The sequence below is a fragment of the Apium graveolens genome, chromosome 2 (assembly GCF_009905375.1).
Source record: "Apium graveolens cultivar Ventura chromosome 2, ASM990537v1, whole genome shotgun sequence".
In the NCBI taxonomy this organism is placed as follows: Eukaryota; Viridiplantae; Streptophyta; class Magnoliopsida; order Apiales; family Apiaceae; genus Apium; species Apium graveolens.
In genome coordinates, this window is record NC_133648.1 from 6,762,567 (window position 1) to 6,784,956 (window position 22,390).

Below are 22,390 nucleotides of genomic sequence, written 5' to 3' on the forward strand. Positions count from 1 at the left end.
CCGTTTCATTTTCTTCAGTTTGTAATTTCACTCTCTTATTCGCACAGTCAATTTGAGCATTATTACTAGACAGCCAATCCATTCCTAAAATAATATCAAACTCCCCTAACCTAAAAGGTATCAAATCAACTGAAAAATGACATCTTCCTATCTCAATATCACAGCTCGGACATACTCGATCTACTGCAACCTGATCATTATTCGCTAATTTTATAACTAATACTTCATCCAACCACTGAATCTCACAATCTATCTTAGAGATAAAGGCTTCAGAAATAAAAGATCTAGTAGCTCCTGAATCAATCAATACCAAAGCATTTACGGAATTTACAGGAAGTGTACCTGCAACCACATTCGGACTCTGTACCGCTTCCTTCATTGACATGTTGAAAGTCCTTGCTCTGGGCTGATTTTGCTGTGGTAGTGGAGGTGGAGGTAATGCTAAAATTCTTGGAATACTGGCAGCCATTGCAATTCCTCTGCAGTCTTTGGCGATATGTCCTTTTCTCCCACATTGAAAACAAGTAACTTCTGCCTTTCCCATTGGACATTCTCCAGAATAGTGTCCCCTTTGCTTGCACTTGAAACACGTAACATTTAGCTTGTTGCAAACTCCTGTATGCTTTTTACCACACGTTCTGCAATCAGGTATAGGCGGTCGAATAAGCCTTTGCTGAGTTGGGGCAGGTAGTCGATTACCCATCCTCTGGTTGTTTTGCTCTGGCCTTTTGAAATGTACTTTTCCCCGAGCTTGAAATCCTGGCCTTTTGTTGAAACGATTCTGAAAATTCCCTGGTCCTTTCTCTTTCTGAGCTGCTTCGCTTTCTCCTTCAATAATCATAGCCTTCTGAACAACAGCCACATAAGTTGTCAATTCAAACACAGCTACCCTGCTACGAATCCATGATTTTAGTCCTTGCTGAAATCTCTTGGCCCGCTTCTCGTCCGTATCCACCTGCTCTGGAACAAACCTTGCCAATTCCGTAAACTTGGTTTCATAATCCGCAACCGATAAGTTGTCTTGTTTCAGCTCCAGGAACTTGATCTCCATCTGGTTCTTCATAAAACGAGGAAAATATTTCTCCAAGAAAAGATCAGTGAATCTGTTCCAGTTCACCACACCTTCTTCCAAAGCTTTCTTTGATTCCCACCAGTAATTAGCTTCGCCTTTTAGGAAATAGCTAGCGAAATCTGTCTTCTGCTCTTCCTCGACCTTTGCCAACGAAAAAGCCTTTTCCATCTCTTTCAGCCAAGCTCTCGCTTTTGTAGGATCTGTGGAACCCATAAATTCCGGTGGCTTCACCGACTGAAATTGTTTGAAAGTAGTCATAGGTGCTGCTGGTGGTATTTGATGTCCTGGATGAGCGGCTTGCTGTAACATCTGTTGCTGGAACTGCTGTTGCTGCTGCTGCATTTGCTGTTGCATCATCAACATCTGCTGTTGCATGAGATTAAACATCTGATCCATCTGTATATTATTGTTTTGGCCCTCGGTGTTTCCATTCGATGAGTCGGGCTGCGCTTTTCTCTTAGGTGCCATTTTTCTGATAAATAAATAATGGATCTTATTTAATAACAGTATATTAAACATATATTAAAACAGTCGATTCGAGAAATAAAATAACTTATTAAATAACTGAATAGATAAAACAGTATGATAGTTTTTTTAAAAAAATATTTTTTTTTTTTTTTTTTTTACAACATGATCGTGAATAAAACTACATTTGTAAATATGCAATGGTATTGAAATAAATGTAAATGCTTAAATGACTGGAAATAAAATAAAGAAATATGCAAAAGATTATCTCATATATATATATAGGTAGAACACCAGCTACAGGTGTCAGTGCTTGATACAAAACCCTATAATATAACAGTCGTACTGCTACTACTATCAGTCAGAGTTAGTAGCTACACTCATACAAACTAATATGCAATACTATGCTGCCTCTATCTACAAAATATACATAATACAACACTCATCGATCTGCTGGTCTCAAAATCCTGGTGGTACGTGGCTCAACTCCTCCCGCACTGCCTCTAGCACTGCCTCGGTAAGTCCCAATGCTCTGCGATATGCTGTCTCCGCACTAAGATCCTGCTGTCTCAACTCAGTAAGCTGCTGCGAACTAACCCGGTGAATATGATGTAGTCTCTCTCTCAGTATATAATCCGGTCGTAATGCTCTGACAGGACCATCCGTCTGCGTCTCATACAATCCAAGGATCTCTCTACACTGGTTCTGCCATCTAATCCTCTCCTCCCTCTCTGCCTGAAAGCGCTGGTAAGTCACGGTATGATGCTCCTGAAGATCAGTGCTGGAACCTCGAGAAGGTAATGGTCCATCTACCACGATCTCATCCATAAACTCTGGCTGAGGAAACTGATACACTCCCGGAACAGGTGCATAAATGGCTAATGGGGCAGGAAATAAGACAGGCTGCTCCATAGGCGCATACACAGGCGGCTCTGCCTCTGGCTCCATCGGTGGCATCTCTGGAATCTCAACTGGTGGCATAGGAATCTGAGGCTCTAAATCCTCCCACTGCGGAAGATCAACCATATCAGGAATATCAAACATCGGAAACTCTAATGGTGGAATATCTGGTATCTCTGGCTCAAAATATGGAAAATAATCTGCAAAACCTGGTACCTCCGGGGGAAGTGGTATCTCTGGTGCTGGCTCAGGTGGTAATGGAGGTAAGATCTGCCCTGACACTGGGGCTACTACCTGTGCATCCACTGGATCTGTCTCGGTCCTCTCCGTAGATGATGATAAAGAAGCCATCTAATATACATAAAAATAATAACACAAAACAATCAAACCACAATCCTATAACTCATAACTTCTAATCACATAGACAAACAGTCCTAACACTCTCACTCTCATTCTATCTTATTTTCCTATCTTATCTTAACCCTAACATTCTTGTTTTCCAAGGTCAATCCTAAGCTCTGATGCCAACTATCACACCCTCCAAATCCGGGGTATAGATTTGGGGCATTATTAACAACAATTACCAACTATACCTGCACAAGCGGAATATTAATATAATAATTACCCCGAACTATCACTACTCAGGATCTTTTAAGGGTTGAGGTTGGAAACAAGAATCATGCACTACACTTTATTACAAACCCGACTAAATAAAACCTGTCTCAAGAACTCTCTTTATTACAAAACTTTATTCTATCTACAGTTTCACTACACAATCTTTTATTCAAACTACACAAAACTTTTATTCAACCCAACATTACTACTTATCCTGTTACACCTGATCTGGCACTTCAAAACTCTCTTCGGGAATAGGAAGGAACACTCTTGGTATAAGAGGGTCCCGCTGCTTGACTCGCTTCTTGACTATGCGGGTCCTGATGGGTTTCATTCTCTACCTTAACTGTAAAACAATAGGAGTGACAATAAAAGAAATGAGCCAAAATTGCTCAACAAGCCTGCAAAAGTATATATATATGGTATAGAGAAAGAGAAATAAGAGAAACAATAAGCTGTTGGTTGTAACAACCATCTGTATCTGTATATGATAATAATTTGCCAATGATGGCGAGTGCCAAATGAACAAGACTGGAAACAAGAACCAACATATGCACTATAATCTGCTGATCAGTCAGAATATAGTGCGGATCTATACCCAACTGCATAGACCCAACCAACATTAGGAGTACTCAGGCAACTATGGCCTATTAATTAATGGTCTGGGTAAAACCCAGCCCGTAAAGTAACCATCCAGTCCAAGGCTTAGCATCCGGAATATTCGGAATGCTATTGATATATCCCAACACCAGGATATACCAGAATATATGTAACAAGGGTAAAGGAATTGAAATATGAACAAGGAATTCAATAAATTGGGTAAATCAAGAATTGAAATGAAATGGAATAAGTGATAATAAATGGGTAACAGTGTATATGAACAATGATTATCAAAGAGAATTGATACGATAGGAAGGAATTATAAATCACTATTCTGAATTTAGAATAGGGGGAAAAACTTGCATAATATAATTCGAAATGAACATCACTTGAATGATAAGTGAAGTTAGGGGTACTTGCCTTTCGCGTACTTAACCTGGTTTAACTCACTGCCTTCTGATCCTAGCTTGCTTTGTCTTGCTAACACTGAACAAATCATGGAAAGATAGGTGTTTAGATAATTTACTACATACGTGTATCTTGAATTGATATCACGCAACCTTATCAGTCTACCCATGCGTTTCTATCTGACTCGCATATATATACATATATTTACACAACACATTTATACACATAATCACCTATAACACGTAACACGTAAAGCACACAATTAATTTCTAGATTTATAATTATTTTTAGAATCAATTCTGGACTTATACCTGCATTACTAGTCGTATCTGATTTTATTATAATTTTTCGGGATTTATTCGGCTCAATTATATCCCTACTAGGACCTACGAACTATCAATTATCACCAACCACTCTTTTTTCAGAAGAAATTATAACTTACAATTATTTTTATTGGATTCGTCTCATTTTTCTGAGTCTAGGGGTCTTCGTTTCACTCAAATCGGACTAACGGTTGAATTGTTATGAATTAAACACTGATAATTCAATTTATTAATCAATATAGATAATTATTATAACCTTTTAAATCCTAAAATAATTTTTAAATAATTATTTAAGAAAAATCAAAGTCAAAAATAATTTTTTTATAATTTTTGGAGTTAAAATGAAGAAGTTACGATTTATTGAAAATTATGTGATTAATTATCGAAATAATTAATCACCTTTTTAAATATTGAATAAATAAATAACTAATAAATAATTAATAATTGTCTATTGAATAATCTAAAATAATAAATCTCTAATTATCAGGATTAATCACAATTTATTATAATATTTATAACTTATCGATATTTATTCGATTAGATCGATTATTTACAAATAATCAATCAACTTAATTAACTGATACGCTATTTATCGAATAGCTACGAATTATTCGAATTATAGATCACTTAACGATTAATCACTCGTATATTCACGAGCCACTCGCAACTCCCGCATAATTATCGAACTTATTATATTATTACTGAAACTTATACGATTCGTTAATCAATTAATTACTGATATCTAATTATACGATACGAATAATTATTACAATATTATTCAAATAACTAACGCTCGAATAATAATTCAATTATCGAATCATTACTCGCACTATTAACTAATTATTAGATTATTAATCACATTACTTAATTATTTCTAATCTTTATTTACTAATTAATTACCTAATTATTAATTACCCAATTATTAATTAATTAGATAATTAATAAATAATTAGATAAATGATTAAATAATTAATTAATAAATAAATTCGAATTTATAAATTAATAAAATAATTTAAAAATTAATAATACTATTTTTCAGATTTTAAAACTAATTTTTAAATAAATTTTTAGAATTAATAAATCTAATTTCTGTTTTTATAAAAATATAATTAAATAATAAGAATTCAGAAACAAAAATCAGAAAATCAAATTGGGGATTTTTGGATCGAAACCGGGTCGAAACCGGGTTGGAAACCGGGTCGTCTTCGACCCAATCGGGTCACGAAGAACACCGGCCCCTTCCCCAGAATCCGACGCCGGCGGAAAATTCCGACGAGACGAAAACACTTGATTCCAGTTCGCATCTTCTGTGTTTTCGAAACCCAGCAACAAAACGATGCTCTCCCTTCCTTTCTCCATCGTCCTCGTCGACCACAACGGCCGGAAACGCGATGAACACGGCGGCGGCGGCGAAACTCCGACGAGCTCGAAACGGACACCAAATCGAGTGAAACCGGTGCCAAACGACTCCATAATCGACGATCTAAACACTCGTAGCAACGAAATCATCAAACAATCAATCAAAAACAAAACCCGAATTCACGAAATAAACCCGAAAATACAAAATTAAATTCAACTCAACAATCAACAAAAACGATTACATAATCAGATAGAGAATTGAAAGAGCTTCACAACGGATACTTACACGACTGATTTGGTTAACAGAATCACGATCAAACTTGGCTTTGATTCCTCCTGCTGTTCTTCACCAAACCCTAACCCTAATCCCCTTTCTTTTTCTTTTATTTTTTTTTTTTTTTTTCTGATTTTTAATTGTAATTAACTGATTTAATTAATAGTAATTCAGGTATTTATATTTATGAAAATAATACCCCTAAGTAAAATTAAGGGTCTAATTACACTCCTAATAAAAATATTTGGCCCCAATTTTTATAATTTTTTTGGTATTAATAATGAATTTTTAAATATCCAATAAATACAAAATAAATACTAAAAATTCCCAAAAATTATGAAAAATACAAAAATACAAAGAAAATTGATATATGGTAATTTCATGATCATATAAAAATAAAAATGTGATTTTTGTGGGGTTTTTGGTACCCGAAGGGATCCGGAAAAGTCGTTTTTCGCGAAAAAGGTCAATTGGTAAAACGTCTAGGGGTTCAGAATAGCGATACGGTATAGGGCATTTTTGGCAAAATAGGGCCAATGATTTTGTTTGAAATACAGGCTTTTAAAACATAGTTCTGAGCTGTACAGGTTTTGATATAATATATATAACTGACGATAGAACGCTCAATAAATATCCAAAACACGTTTGGATCAAAACAACCAACACATAACACATAGCAGTTAGGGTTCAACGACTTAACACATTTAATCACATAATAATACACATAATTTATTATTATTATAACATAATACAAGCGTAATTCCTCGGTCGTTACAATAATTGTGCATTCACTGAATACTCCAATACTCACATTGAGGAGTCTGTCTCCACCATGTGTCCTTTTAACGTTTACAAAAGTTTGTTACTCCAACGTACTTAATGCAAAGACTAAAATAACCTCTACCAGCTAATAGACTCTATCCTAACAAGAATGCACAGTTGTGATCTTCAGTAAGGCCCCATCTGCACACCTTGGCTTTATTTGGACTTGACACTTCAGCAAAATAACAAACAGAAGACCCAAGAACAAGACCTCTATCTTCATTATGATCTCTTCCTTTCCTTCTTCCGTAAATTGTTTATGCAAATTATACATGTTACAGTCTTCAAACCAGCATGATTATAGTCTCCAAACCAGCATTACGAGTAATGATGCTTAGCCTCCTGAAGAATTGATGATGCTTGCCTCCTCGAGAATTGAGAATGTTTACCCTCCATGAGAAGATCAATAATAATGTCATCATCAATAACTAACGTCCCAACACTCCTCTTCTGATCGGTGTCGGTCCCGGCCAATCTCACATTCTCAAATTTCAGAAAGTAGGCTGCAAATTTGTTTGGATATGTCTATGTTTGTTTGTTTATTTTTAAAGTCTATGTTCTTAAGTTTTAAGCTTTGAGAACTTTCAGAATTCATCTGTAAATTATTGTGTTTTAAGAATGTTAAATTCATGTTTATAGTTATGCAAATTATTTATAAATACAGACTAATTCACTTTTTTGGAGTTTCCATTTTTATCATACCAAAGATAAATGAGGAGTTGTTGGAGAAGATTAATGAATTAACCAATGCAAATATCTACTAGGGTAAGTACCTTTTTTTAATCTTTTATCTTTTTTGTGGTTTTATCATTTTGTTAGCTACTGGATTGTAAACAAGTAATAAACTTTTTTATGGTAATTATCTCTTGCAGGAGGTAGCCGTTGTTGGGGTTTGCTATGACAAGATTTTGGCTAAAAATTTAGCTCTCTGAATTACGAGACAACAAGTGGCGTTATTTTTTTCTCATCCTTCTTTTCTAATTATCAAATTTTTACTTGGTTATAATTCAAGTTATAAGAATTTGAAAATATATCTCATAAATTCATTATAACAATTTTTGTGTTCATGTGTGCTCAGTGTATGTTTAGTCATTCCTATTTTGCGATTATTAAAGTTGACTAGTTTATAGCCCGTGCTACGCAAACGGGGATCTCAAAAATTATTTAATAAAATAAATAAATAAATTTATAATTCAAATTGAATAATATGATTATGAAAGATTAAATTATCTATATAATAAGTGTATTGCATCTACATATTATGATAAATTTATTTAAGAACTACTTTCGTTACATATGTTATTTTTATGTTATATATTTTATGAGATTATTTCTATAAATAGATCTATTAAAATTTAAACATTACTTCAAATTTGTATTAAAAACTTACCATAAGTAATACAATTCATATTTAAAATTATATTACAAAGTTTCTATAATTAAAATGGGTCATAATAAGTACATGGATCTTTTATAAATTTAATATGGATACCAAACCTAAAATTGGATAGTCCACTGGGTCAAATTAAAGTTAAAAATCATATCCGAACCAAAATATGGATACCAAACCTTAGGAAAGGGTTATCCAGCAATTTATAATATATAGATGAGTCTGGAGAGCACACCATCTTGGGTACTGGAGAGTTGTACTTGAATCTGTAATGAAGAATCTGAGGGAGCTCTACTCAGAAATGGAAGTGAAGGTATATAATAAATTTATCATTTAATTTCTATTGCTTTATTATATTCTGGTTTCTAATTATCTGGAAGGGAAGTGTACTCCTGCTTTTTCTTCATAAATATAAAATTTAGCACTCCTATGGCTACCTTTTCTTCACAAATATAATTTTTGTGTGCACATATTTCAAGTGGCACATCCTGTTATGAGACAGTGGTTAAGTCATCAGTGAAATATTTTGCTGAAACACCTAACGAGAAAAGTAAGATAACAATGGTATGGAATATTAATAGGATTTTTATTATATCAATTCATTTTGATTTATTCATGTAATGTAGGAACATAGTTTAATTGATAGCATCATATTAGATTGAAGAGCCATTGGATTGAGGGTTTGCCAAAGACATTTAGAATGGTGTTGTCAGCATTGTCTGGCGGCGTAAGAAATTGGGTGATTTCTTTAAATTAAAGTATGACTATGATTTGCTTGTTGGACGGTCAATTTGGGCATTTGGGACTGATAAATAGGTATATGTCAAAATTATGCACAAGGATTATCTTTCACTTTAAGCAATAGATTTAAAATTGCTAATAAACACTTTTTTTACTTTTTCTTTCCATTAAGTTTGCTAGCATATGTTCAGTTGTCAAACTTAAATTTGAAGTTTATTATACATTTAGGGACCTGACATTCTATTGGGTGACACACTCTTAAGTAAATGGATAAACTAATACTGAATGATGTTAAAGATTCCATTGTTCAATCGTATCTAGCATGGACCTTTATTAATTGGGTTTGTGGATCGAGATAACTAAGAAGACTTGCATCCTTAAGTCTTCACTTGCGTCGAAACAATTTTACTTTCCAAAAAATAAGATACCGGGTAAAGTCATTGGATTAATAATGGTTTACGTTCATATGATTATAATGATTTACTGCTTGCGACATGTGAATCATGAGATTAATTTGAGTTTCCTTTTATTTGTTGATCCACTTGAGGGCACCCAATAAATTTTCATCTTTAATGTTATTCCTATATTTATCAGATTATGTATCTAATTTCTGTTAGAGGTTTACATTTTCTGATAAACAAAGGTACAATTTGATTAATATTTGCTGATAAACAAGGGTACAATTAACAATACTTCCCCCGCATTCTATTCTATTTGAATTACGTCACCTGAATAATAATAATTTATGTTAGAGCATTACATTTCCTCAAGCAAAACTAATATAAGTTTAGTACTTTAGTTAGAGGTTTAGGTAATTGTTATGCCCAAAATTTTGTGTGGGCTAGATTTAAGGCCCAAAAAGGGGTTGAGCTTAATTTGTGTGGAATAATGTAGGTTTTGATAAGGTTTTTTGCTTAAAGGATCATGGTTTTGGAGGTACTTGCATCAAGGTGTAGGGGTCTTAGAAAAACAGCAGTCAACCAGGAGGTTCAGCTGGCTGTTGACATGATGTGTGGTCATATAAGATACTGAGATACATCAAGAATAGGTCCTTGTAGGCTGGTGAGGTGCTGGAAGAACCTGTATTGGTGAAAAGGATGGTGAGGTGCTGATGCAGGAGCGTCAGCATACCTTGGCTGGCAGGGACGGTGAACCTCGACTGGCAGATGTAGTGTTCAACTAGGACTGTAACTCATGTAATGAAGGAAAACAACCCTTATCTACGTGAAATGGACTTTTAATGGGATTCTGTCACTATAAAACATGACAAACATTAATAATTAAAGGAGAAATACATAAATTCATGGAAATCATATCTCGCTAATGGATTAAAATAGGTTTCCAAGAGTCCAGCCGCGCCTAGACACTGAACCTCACTTGGAAACAGTCGGAATAACTGTGGCAACTGATTTGACTTATCAAAAATGTGGATTATTGGCAAAGGAATGAAGTCCAACCCTAGAGAATTACATTGAACTTGATCCCTATATATATGGTATGTAGGCAATTGCAAAAGGGTTCGAATATTCACTTTCTACACATATTTGCACGTGTAACCATTGTGATTATTTTCCAAGTGCATTTGGCAGGAATTGAGAAGGAATTGAGAAGGCATTTCTCAGCCATTTTACTTGGTTCTTTACTGATCCAATTCATATTTCATACAAAATTACAGCTTTATCTCTATTGTTGAACCTCTTTTCAACAGCTACAACAGTTACATTTCATTTAAAAATCAATGGTGATTTAGTTAATCAAACACGATTAATTCGGGGTGTTATAATCAATTTTCTCTCGTAACAGTAATCTAGGCCACTCGATTGGATGATTAGCTTATAAATCTTTTCTTATTCTCCTCTTCTTCAGCTTCTTCAACAGAATAATATTGATAAAAGCATTAGTTCTATAAGTGAGAGACATTTAAATGTTAGTTTACAAGTTTTCTTAGTGAGATGACTTTATATATACACATGTACCTTTATTTGTGTTTGGAAGTACTCTGGGTTTTTTTTTTGCTTTATTGTTATTGAATTCAAATGTCTTGGGTTTGAGGCTTAATGCAAAATCAGACCTATCATGTCATGTGTAAATTAAGTTTGAAAACAAACAAAATTGGGGGTTTTTTGAATATGCTAGTTGATAATAAAATGAGTAAAAATTCTATTTGACCCAAGGGATGACAATAATCAAATTACTTAAAAATAATTTAAATATGCTATTCTTGCAGAGACGTAGTAAGGGCCTGTTTGACACCCAACTTATAAGCCATTTATGGCCTATAAACCCGTAACAACTTATTGATGAGTGTTTGTCGATCCAACTTATAAGTTGAATTTACAACTTATAAGCTGATAAGTTGAATGTTAGTAACGACGTACTTTTTGTCAACTTATTTTGATTTTTCGCTGATTTGTTAACCTCAGTTTTAAAATATATATTTTTAAATGTTAATCTAACTTAAAATTTAAGAATTTAGATAATTATATTTAATAATTATTTATTTTAGTTTATTTAAGAAAAAAAAATTATAACTTATAAGTAAAATTATCCAAACACTTTAATTTAACTTATAAGTATTTTTTTAATTATCACTTATAATTCACTTATTAATTTTAAGTTGTAAGTTATTTATTTTCAGATTTCCCAAACGAGCACTAAGTAATTTTGAAAAAAAACGATGAAAATCGCGAAATAACTTATCACACGTTAATTCCAAGATAGCTCACCTGAAGTTTAGCTTTAGATATAACGTAAGAATATCACAAATTACGTTTCCATTAAAAAGTTTCTAGTGTCGGGCGAAGCGCGATATTACCACCTAGTTATGAAAATAACAAGAGTTATATGTATACATTTCCAGCCCATTAAAATTAGAAATCAACTAAACAAATTTTATTATTACATTAATGTATCCATTGCACAAGCTGTTTGTATAATCGTGACTACTTTTCACGAAGACCTAACTATATGATCATCCAAATACATGTTTCAAAAAAAAAACCCAAACTAAAAGTAACAAAAAAAAAAAAAAACCCAACCAATCTAACGCGTCCGTACAAAGAAAATACTCAGTTCTTGACCTGTACTAGCACCATCAGGATTAATCATGTACCATGCTTCTGAATCCTTTGATCCAACTCTCCTATCAAATCTAGCTCTAATATACGTTAACTCCCCGTCGGAAATGTGCTCTCTTTGATCAGCAGGTCCCGGGAGAACTCCAGCTCCCATAGACACTCCTCTAAGCAGTTGCATTACATGAATCTCATCATCTGTCATTTGTTTTCTCCGTATCGAATAACCATATTTTCTGCCGTTACAATAAACTGCCCATACGAACTCTTCCAACACTTTTTTCTTGTTGGTTTTCGTTTCGCTTTCGAGCGAGAGCCGAACTACATCCGATGCCATTTCTTTATGAAAAACGCTAGTGAGCATAGGTAGTTCGATAACGAAGAGTGGCAAGCGGTGAGGGTCTTCTTGTATGGCTAGGGTTACACGGCCTTTTCGATATCCGAATAAGGTTCCTGTTGATGCATGATCAGTTAGTAAGGCCTTTCTTGGACGGCCTAAAAGTGCTACCATTTTGCAACCTGTGGTTAGCATGGGAAGGAGCTTGAACATGCGAAAAATGCCTCCTCCGGAGCTTTTTGAGGATGATCGTTTATCGCGGGCGGTGTGTTGGAGAAGTGAGATTAGGGCAGGGTTTTCCATCTGGTGGAAAGGGGTCGAATGCACCGGTGGCATTATGTATCGTGTGCTAAGAAGAAATGAAATAAAATATCGAATACTGGTGTGAAACTCCCCTTTCGAAATGAGATCAGTATTGGGACTTGGGAGATGGATCTGGCAATGGTTCTGTGATTAAGGATTATGTGTATTTATAGGGACCATTTATAGGGTCACGCTCTATTGAGAACATACATTATCGTGAGAACAGCGATAACACGTTTTGCAACACCATAATGCAACATCAAATATGTGAAAAACATGCAGAACAATTATTCCGCACCTTTTAACACTTTATTAGAAAGTGCGGAACAATTATTCTCACTGTTCTCGTGTAAAAATTGTTCTCACTAGAATCACGCCCAGGAAGTCGGCTTATGAAAGTCTTTTGGGCGAGTTGTCATTGGAATCTTTCACAAACTAGTGTGGTGACCTATCTAGGCTGTTAGTTAACAAGAAGATCGAGGCTTATAAGTTAGAGGAATGAAAAGTGAAAAGAATTGAAAGAGGGGTTTACTAAAGTTTGGTATGATGTTACCAAGTTTAGTGATGAGAGTGGGCGTTTAAGTGATAGGATAAGAATGGTCGGACCACTAGTTATGTTTTGTGGAGTTTATCATGGAGAGAAAAGGTAAAAAGGGTGCTACAGTTTGGCAAAATAATGGTGGATCCTCCATGTGCTTCTCTGCTCATTTCTATTCATGGGGTATCAATTCTCACTGCTTTATGTTCTTCCCTTCCCGGTTCTTGCCCCGCCACTTCCGTAGCATATTATTATCGTCTACGTGAGACTCACTTTAGTGCGAGAGCTACCTCAATGAGAACTACTTTAGTGCGAGAACTAATACATCTGTACATGGAAAAAAAATATAATCTTTATTTTTAGAAAGGCCTTTTCTTAGATGATAACTTGAACGACTCAAGCGAAAATTTTATATAATTTTTGCAAAAAATACTGGTTTTTAGATTTTTCGATGCTCATTGTCTCTACCATGTAGGCATAGGTCATAGGTGCATCTCATCTTACCCGGAACATTTCTCTCCATTTGTCATGTCGAGGGATCTCACTTTACCTTAACAAAGTGATCCTCCTTTTCTATCGCTCTCAAAATGCTCCCATTTTTCTTCTTGGTACCCTACAAACACGTACTCGAATATTCGATAAATGCATTTTTTTTGAATTACTAGTTCATTGATCAAGTACGAAAAGACTGTGCAAGGGGATTGCTGGTGATCAGATTATTTCGATTTATTTGAGCAGTAAGACAGGGAAATGGATCAAAACGTTACAAGAAACACGGAGTTTTCCGTCTGATTAGATCACGGGACAATAGGGAGGGTGTTGCCCCAAATGTCACTTTCTTGAGTCAAATGACCTCAATGTAACTTTTTAAATTGTTGGTCCCAAATGTCGTTTTCGATGAAATTTTTCAAAATAGATGAAAAACGCAGTCTTGTGTTGAGTTTTTCTATAACATTTTTTTTTAAATAAAAGAAAAATGCAGTTTCGTTTCGTGTTTTTGATTAAAAACACGGTTTCAAACTGAGTTTTTGATGAAAACGCAATTTCAGAAATTGTTTCGGTCAAAAACGCAGTCTCGATTGCGTTTTGCCCCCATAAACACGAATTGAAGTTGCGTTTTCAAATTTTTTTTTTGAAAAAAAAAATCAAAACAGAACACGAAATCGCGTTTTTTATTAATAACAAAAACTTCACCTAAAACTCCGTTTTGGAGTGATATTTGGGACCAGTTATTCAGAAAGTAACATTGAGGACCATTTGATCTCAAATAGTGATATTTGGGGCCATTTACGACTGAAATATCTAGCTGCATTTAAAATTTAAGTTGATTATGCTTTAAAAAGACGAAGGTAGGCAAGTTCTGTATAAGCTAGACATTGAGAAAATTATTAACTGTTTGCGTGAGGAATAATTAAATATTGATAGCGATTTTAAGAACTAAAGGACCCGATTAGATCTTCGACAAGATTCCATCCATACTTACGACCTGGCACAATATTAGATCAAACTATTGCTCACTGTTTTAGTTAGAAACAAAGTTGATGGATAAGAGCATTTAGACTTTTAAGCAATTATAGGATGGTATTATAGACCCACCTGGACTATGTGCATCGGCTGCTTGTACATATACTAGGCGTTGGTACCGTTGATGATAGAATATGATCCTGATATACAAAAGAGCATCTTCGATACGATGCATTTGTTAGCTATAAAATCTAGCTAACAACCAAAAATTTGAAAATGTCCCTAATATGTAAAAAAGATAACTCTTCAACGGAGATAGTGTTAACAAAAATTTTAGATAACGAGGCAAGGTATATATTGATAATATGATCATGGTAAACTCAATTTGTAACATCTCGTGGTTTTAGAAGAATTGATTGCTTAACATGATATCAGATGAGGTCTAGAATGTGTACTATATTGGGCCCAAAAATTGAACGAGGTCCCGTGATTGAGAGGGAGGGGTGTGTTGATAAAATATGATCCCGGTAAGCCATGGGAGATATTATAGTGTAATATATGGGTGTAATCGAGCCGAGCCGGGTCGAATACTGTCAGGCTCGGCTCGAGCTCGATTATAATATTTCGGGCTCGGACTCGAGCTCGACCGCACCTTTAATTTCAAGTTTGAAGTCCGGCTCTTCGGTAGGCTCGAGTTCGGCTCGAAAGCTCGAATTAATTTATTAAATATTAACAAAAATTCGAAATATGATCGGTTCGACTCAAGTTCGGCTCGAGTTCGACTCGATAATAAATAAATAATATATAAAATATATTTACATAAATATATATTTATAATAAAAAAAATTAAAAATAATAGAGCTCAATGAAGCTCGCGAACCTTACAAGCCGAATAATTTGAAGCTCGAGTTCGGCTCGGTTTAAAATTCGAAAAGCTCGAGCTCGAGCTCGGCTCAATTATTTTCGAGCCGAAATCGAATTTTTTACGAGCCGAGCTCGAGTAACTCACGAACAGTGTGGCTCATTTACACCCCTAGCGTAATATTGAATTGAGAAAATTCATGGAAATTATAGTTTAAATAATAGGATTTGTTTTCAAATAATTGTTCTTTGTTCTGGCAAACTAAATAATGTACACGATTGTTTGCTGATTAGCTCAGACACCTACCTTGAGTACCTTTGTTGAGAACCTATATTTGGATGACAAGCGATTCGTCTCCTCAAACTCGAGGCTCCAAAGCTCTCATCACTTTGCATTACATGATCAGTACATGTTTCACCAGAGTATGTGGTGGATTTGTTTGTAGCGTAACACTAAATAATTTACAACCACATGTTCGACGAAAGCTAACTATTGCACGTAGTGTCAAACGTGCCCGGTGTTAGAATCGCAAACAAGCAGCATCTGGTTCCCATAACTGATCATGTTAGGTTCATATCGTATCGATGCAACAAATTATATAAAAGCTACATTTCGAATGACCAACTTCGCTTTAAACAAGTTCAAATCATTAAATTGTTCCCCAGTACTATAAAAGCCAACTAATTATATGAAGGTTTGGAGGGCATTACAACCAACTAGCTAAACAGACGCGAGGCCCCCAGACTCTGATCGACATTGGGACCGATATACATCGATCCACCTATGGAAACACTATGTGTTTTAGGACCACAGCACATGTGGTATAATTGCTTACATGCATTTGCACTGTGTGATCATATGATTGCTCTGTTTCATGTATGGATTGAGTGTTTGCTTTAGTTCTTGTGACAATGATGTGTTGGTTACTTTGCTTAGGAACAACAAATAAGTTGGATCTGAAGAAACACCTCATTTCTATCAAGCCCAAACCATTTTGAGTTTCATGGTTTATAGGTCAGACATGAAGCCCAAATGAGCAAATAGAATGGACAGTGCACTGATATTCCATGTGTTACAGTTTACACAATACTGCTACTTCTCCAGTTGTCAGCTAACACAAAGTTTAAGCAGGAGCAAAGACTTGAATAATTATTAAATTTCTCGACGTTTCAAGCAATTAAGCAAAATGCATATAAACCAAAATTTGAATAAGCTACATATGTAGGTTAACAAGTTCTTAGTACTTTAATTACATTACATGGTATCATGTGTTCAGCGCGCATCTGGACGTGAGGTTTTTTGTGTAGCTTTCTCTGTAGAGGCTCTTGGATTGTCAGTAGTTTATTTCAGTGACTTTCTCTTTGCAGATCAAATAAGAAGAAAAAGAAGCCAAGGTGAATTTTCCAGCTGCATATTTTATTTCTCCTAACGTTAATTAGTATGCTACTCATCTTGCTTGGAGTATAATAGTTTTATTAATCTGTGGTCAATGCATCTGAAAGAGAATTTACAAGAACATCAAATAATTTTCTGAAGAGTGTATAAGACAGGCAGGAGAGTTGACCAAAGCAAGTATATGAGAGATCCAAGAGCTCTTCGTTTACTTCTAGAGATTCGACATGTTACCCTAGAGTATAATCAATAATTAAACCAGTTCATCATGTAATTTAAAAAGACTTAGAATTTGTCCAGCAACATCACATAGCAGATTCGCGGCCCATATTGAATATGACAGCTTATTATCGACAAAATCAATTCAATAATGTATGCTCATTTCATATTCACTGTCTAGATGATACATTTGCTCATTCCATTCCTATCTGCAACAATTTCCACATCTCTCTTTTATATCCAGAGTAAACTAAATGGATAATGCATTTCCGATGGACTCCTCTAGAAAATCAGAAGTCGTTCATGATCTTCCACCATGGGTTCGAGTGTACAAAGATGGAACGGTTGAAAGGCTTTCAGGATATGAAGTATGCGCTCCAGGGCTTGATCCTCTTACTGATGTTCTGTCTAAGGATGTTATGATTGTCCAGGAAACAGGCGTCTCTGCTAGGTTGCACAGGCCTAATGTCATTCCAAAAGGTCAAAAACTGCCTTTAGTTCTCTATTTTCATGGCGGGGCTTATTTGATTTCATCGCCTTGGGATCCAACCTACCACAACTCTTCAAATAAGCTAGTTGCTGAAGCAAAAGTGGTTCTTGTTGCACTAGATTATAGAAAAGCTCCTGAACATCCTCTGCCTGTAGCGTTTGATGACTCGTGGGATGCTCTTAAATGGGCAGCTTCACACACCTCTGCTGGTGCTGGATCAGAACCATGGCTGCTTGACAATGCTGACTTCAACAGGGTGTTTTTGGCAGGAGATAGTGCTGGAGCAAGTATAGCGCACCAGCTGATGATCCGAAGCAAAAATGAGAAGATGATGATGAAGTTTGCTGGGATGATTCTGATCAACCCCTACTTCTGGGGCAATGAGCCAATTGGATCAGAAGTGACTGACACGTTCCGGAAGGCTTTGGTGGACAAATGGTGGGCATTTGTTTGCCCGTCGGATAAAGGAAATGATGATCCATTGGTTAACCCTCTGGCAGCAGGAGCACCGTCCTTGGAAAATTTGGAATGTGCAAAGGTTCTTGTATCTGTTGCGGAGAAGGATGTACTAAGGGACAGAGGGGTGCTCTTTTACGAGTCACTGAAGAAAAGCGAGTGGAAAGGGAAGGCAGAGCTGATTGATGTAAAAGGGGAGGATCATGTCTTCCACATTTTCAATCCTGATTGTGAAAATGCTACAAACTTGTTCAAGGGTTTGGCTAGCTTCATGAATGATCAAATATGATGTTCATTAATTTTCTTGTTGTTGATTATATAAAGTATTGTATTAGCATCAACTTTCATAAGGCCCTGTATATGCTATGATTTAATGATTAAGCCCCGAGGCCCAAGACCATCTTGTCAACTTTATACATTTAAGTCTGTACGTGTTAGAAAAAACCAATAACCTCTTCCAGGTACATTAAGATGCGTGAAAACGTCAAAGGGTCACATAAAATGGGACGGAGGAAGTATAAAGCAAAGTCGTTAAATCATATCATCATACCCCAGGACCAGCTAGCCTTTAGTGTAGAAGCTCTTCACAAGTTCATTAATTAAACTCTTGTCAGATGAAATGAACTTGTGAAGGCGGTTATAATTTCTGCGCCTTTCTTTGTTCCTTGTTTGTTATTTCAGTTACCAGACCTGTAATAATCGTTTTTATCATCTTCTTTTTATAGAACGCTTTGTTCCTTGTTTGTTGTTTCAGTTACCAGACCTGTAATAATCGTTTTTATCATCTTCTTTTTATAGAACGCTTTAAGCACCCTAATGCAGCACATGAGTGTGTTACAGACACACACATTGTCAAACTGAATTTCCCATATCTTAAACTTGAAATGATCAAATCACCATTGTAAAGCAAACTAGTACTTATTTGTCACTCTGAACGTCTGTTTAACTTTTCTGATCATCCGCGAGCTCTATTGAAATTATGATGATCAGTTGAGACGGGAGCACAATAGGGTACTGTGTTCTATCTAAATCCTTTTGTCTTTTGGTTTTATGTTCTTATGTTGCTACTCAGTACTTTGTGAGCTAGTCAAATGAGATGGTACTAAAGAAATTGATTATAACAGTTTCATTGATGTATGGTCATTGCATCTGAAAGAGAGTTTACAAGAATATCTAAATAAAATATACACTTTTAAAATCTAAAATGAATCCTTTAAAAGAGAATTTTTAAGAAATTTTTTCAAATCCAAATTATATATACACATTTAAAATCCAAACAAAATCTCGACAGAATCAATGTAATCATATATTTGATCATTTCATTCCATCTGCAACGATCTCCACATCTGTCTTTTCTACAATGAATAGGTAAACTCCTCTAGCAAATCAGAAGTTGTTCATGACCTTCCACCATGGCTTCAAGCGTACGAAGACGGGACAGTTGAGAGGCTTTCAGGATATCAAGTTTGTGCTCCAGGCCTTGATTCTCGAACTGGTGTTTTATCTAAAGATTTTATGATTGTCCAGGAAACAGGCGTCTCGGCCAGGTTACACAGGCCTAATGTCATTCCCCAGGGTCAAAAATTGCGTTTAGTTATTTATTTTCATGGTGGAGCTTATTTGATTTCATCGCCTTGGGATCCAAGCTACCAAAACTCTTAAAATAAGCGAGTTTGTGTAGCAAATGTGGTTCTTGTTTCAGTCGATTACCGAAAGGCTCCTGAACATCATCTTCCTGGAGCGTTTGATGACTCGTGGGTAGCTTTGCATGTATCTCCCGGTGATGGACTGGAACTGTGACTGCTTGACAATGTGGACTTTGACAGAGTTTTCTTGGCAGGTGATAGTCCTGGAGCTGGTATCGCACACCAAAGGATGATTCGAAGCAAAAATGAGAAGATGATGATGAAGCTTGCTGGGATGATTCTGATTAATCCGTAGTTAAATTGACTGAATGAGGAGCTGATTGATATAAAAGGGGAGGATCATATGTTCCGCATAATCCTGATTGTGAAAATGCTACAAATCTATTCAATGTCTTGGATGGTTTCATTCATGATCAAATATAGTTGTTGTTTGTATCATGAGATTCCAACCCGGTTAACGGGAATGAGAATGAGAATGAGAATGAGATTTTAATAAAAAATTATTAGAACTTCAATTCTTCATTTTTATTTTTCTAATTCAGATTAAAGAGTTGGAGTCTGTTCCTCTCTTTCCACCAGGTATGCCCCCGGTGATGATGTAATTTTATCTGCTGAGTTCTAATAAATTTTTTACTTGGCAGAAAAAAGAACATTTATTTTCTTGTTGTATACTGAATAAATCATTGCTTTAGTATTCACTTCCATATGGCCTTGTAGGCTGTTGACGGAGGAATTTGGGAGTAACAAAGTTTGAGTTTCGTAGCCGGAAATAAAATCTGTGATGGTGGTTCTTCGTCGAAAAACGTGAGCAGTAATCGTCGGATTTTATGAACAATTTTTGTTGTTTGTTTTTATCGGTGGCTGAGATTGCTTAGGGTTAGTAATGGCTCCTTTGCGTTCTCGCTTCCCCCCCTTACAATTTGTCTACATATCCCTATGTATATGGAATCAAGATAACGTAGTTCTTGGGAAACGATAAACCTAATGGGCTTAGATCTCTTGTTCTGAGCCCCAGTAGAAAACCTACTGGAAATCATCTTCTACTAGCTTTAGGAATGTCCGCCGATGAGGCCCAACCACAAAAGCTCAAGGCTCGTCCGCGGCTTCGAGACTTCACGGAAAAGGCATCTCCCTGACCAAGGATAACCCTCCGCTACCAGCTGTTTCTCTAATCCGTGGACGCAGGTATAGCTGTGGTTCACCCCAAATGTTGGACGCATCCTTGTCCTCCGGATAAGGAGCCCCTACCAGATTGCAAGACAAGTCTTCCGTCCAGGCATACCCCTGGAGGTCTGACCACGGACACCGCCTTCATGTGGTTGCATTACAGGAAGGAGTTCTTCAATAGAGTACATGCAGCAAATATGTTAGTAATAATATCTCCATCTTCCTTGAATCATCCAAAGAATCCGTCCAAGTAACCCTATTGTAATCACTATGCAAACTATCTCTTCTACTTAGGGCACGCCCTAATATCATCCACAGGTGAAGGACTTGCTCAGAGAATCACTTGAAGTCTTCTTCTCAACAACAGGGCGCGCCTCCTTCTTCTTATAAGGACACACCTTCAATATTCACGGAATGCTTCCAACCATCAACCCTTCAATCAACCAATACACAGGGCGCTCCTTCCTTATTCAAAGGGCGCGCCTATTCCCTTGACAGAAAGGAAACTTTTCCTGTCTTCTCCTTAATTTTAGGCGTACATATCTCAGCTTTGACCACTCTATCTGATTTTGACTTGAATAATGTTTATACCAATTTTTGGGCATAACAACTACCCCCCCAAATTTCATATGCTATTGAAAATGAGATTGAAATTTTTACTCGTCTTTATCAAAATTTGTATAAACTCATGTACTATCAATATTATCTTACAGGGCGCGCCTTCAACGGGGCACGCCTCGGAACACATCACTACTTTTATTCAAAATTCAAATTACTGTAATGATCAAAGAAGGCACGCCTTCAAAATGGCGCGTCTTTTGGATTTTAAACGGTTCAAAAAACGGTTCATTCTTTCTCGGGAATCGTGATCGACGTGATGGACGTGATTAACAGTTGTCCCACGTCTTTTTCAGCTATAAATACAAGTAACTTTTCATTATTTTACTTTTTACTTTTACTTTTCTTTTTCACTCCAATTTCTCTTTTCAGAAGACAACACCGGTGGTAATTGAACTTTATTTCTCCCGGAATCAGTTGATCCTCCACCACTTTCAAGTTTCTTTCCGGTCAATTTTCTCACGGATAAAAAAGGTACACAAAGCTTTTTACATTTCCGAGTTTTGTCAAGTAAATCATTGTGCATGCCATATAGTTTGTTCAACTTCTTGGTCATAATCATCCTTTGATGTGTATGTATCTGTGTGTATACACTACGCCATAGATGGCCTATCGCAACCCCGTCCCTATAGAATGTTACCTAATATGTTACCTTAGATAAGGCAGTTATGAGCTAATTTAACATTGTGTTTTTATGTTACCTTAGTCAAACCCGTGGTGTTGCATTAGGTCGAAAGTGTTGCACGTTGCAACATTCTGGTCAAAATGTTACCTTAGAGTATTAAAACATAAATATGTTATTTTTAAGATTAATTATTAATTTAAATTCATTTTCAAGAATTCAGGATGATATAC

The 22,390-nt window shown here is 35.8% G+C and overlaps 2 protein-coding genes and 1 pseudogene across 2 annotated transcripts; 2 read left to right on the top strand and 1 right to left on the bottom strand.

Moving 5' to 3' along the window:
- Positions 1-11,839: 11,839 nt before the first annotated feature.
- LOC141706826 (protein MIZU-KUSSEI 1) lies at positions 11,840-13,278 on the bottom strand. Its single transcript, XM_074509676.1, has one exon. It carries the CDS (start codon positions 12,714-12,716, stop codon positions 12,012-12,014), a length of 705 nt encoding a protein of 234 aa, XP_074365777.1. The 5' UTR covers positions 12,717-13,278; the 3' UTR covers positions 11,840-12,011.
- A 3,528-nt stretch (positions 13,279-16,806) lies between these two features.
- On the top strand, positions 16,807-18,568 carry LOC141706827 (putative carboxylesterase 2). Its single transcript, XM_074509677.1, has 2 exons — positions 16,807-16,941; positions 17,403-18,568. The coding sequence occupies exon 2, from the start codon at positions 17,413-17,415 to the stop codon at positions 18,391-18,393; it is 981 nt and encodes a 326-aa protein (XP_074365778.1). The 5' UTR covers positions 16,807-16,941; positions 17,403-17,412; the 3' UTR covers positions 18,394-18,568.
- A 7-nt stretch (positions 18,569-18,575) lies between these two features.
- Positions 18,576-20,045, top strand: LOC141684977 (putative carboxylesterase 2; annotated as a pseudogene).
- The last annotated feature ends 2,345 nt before the right edge of the window (positions 20,046-22,390 follow it).

Excerpts from the sequence above, each read along its gene's own strand:
- LOC141706827 (XM_074509677.1), top strand. The coding sequence starts at position 17,413 with ATGGATAATGCATTTCCGATGGACTCCTCTAGAAAATCAGAAGTCGTT.
- LOC141706826 (XM_074509676.1), bottom strand. The coding sequence starts at position 12,716 with ATGCCACCGGTGCATTCGACCCCTTTCCACCAGATGGAAAACCCTGCC.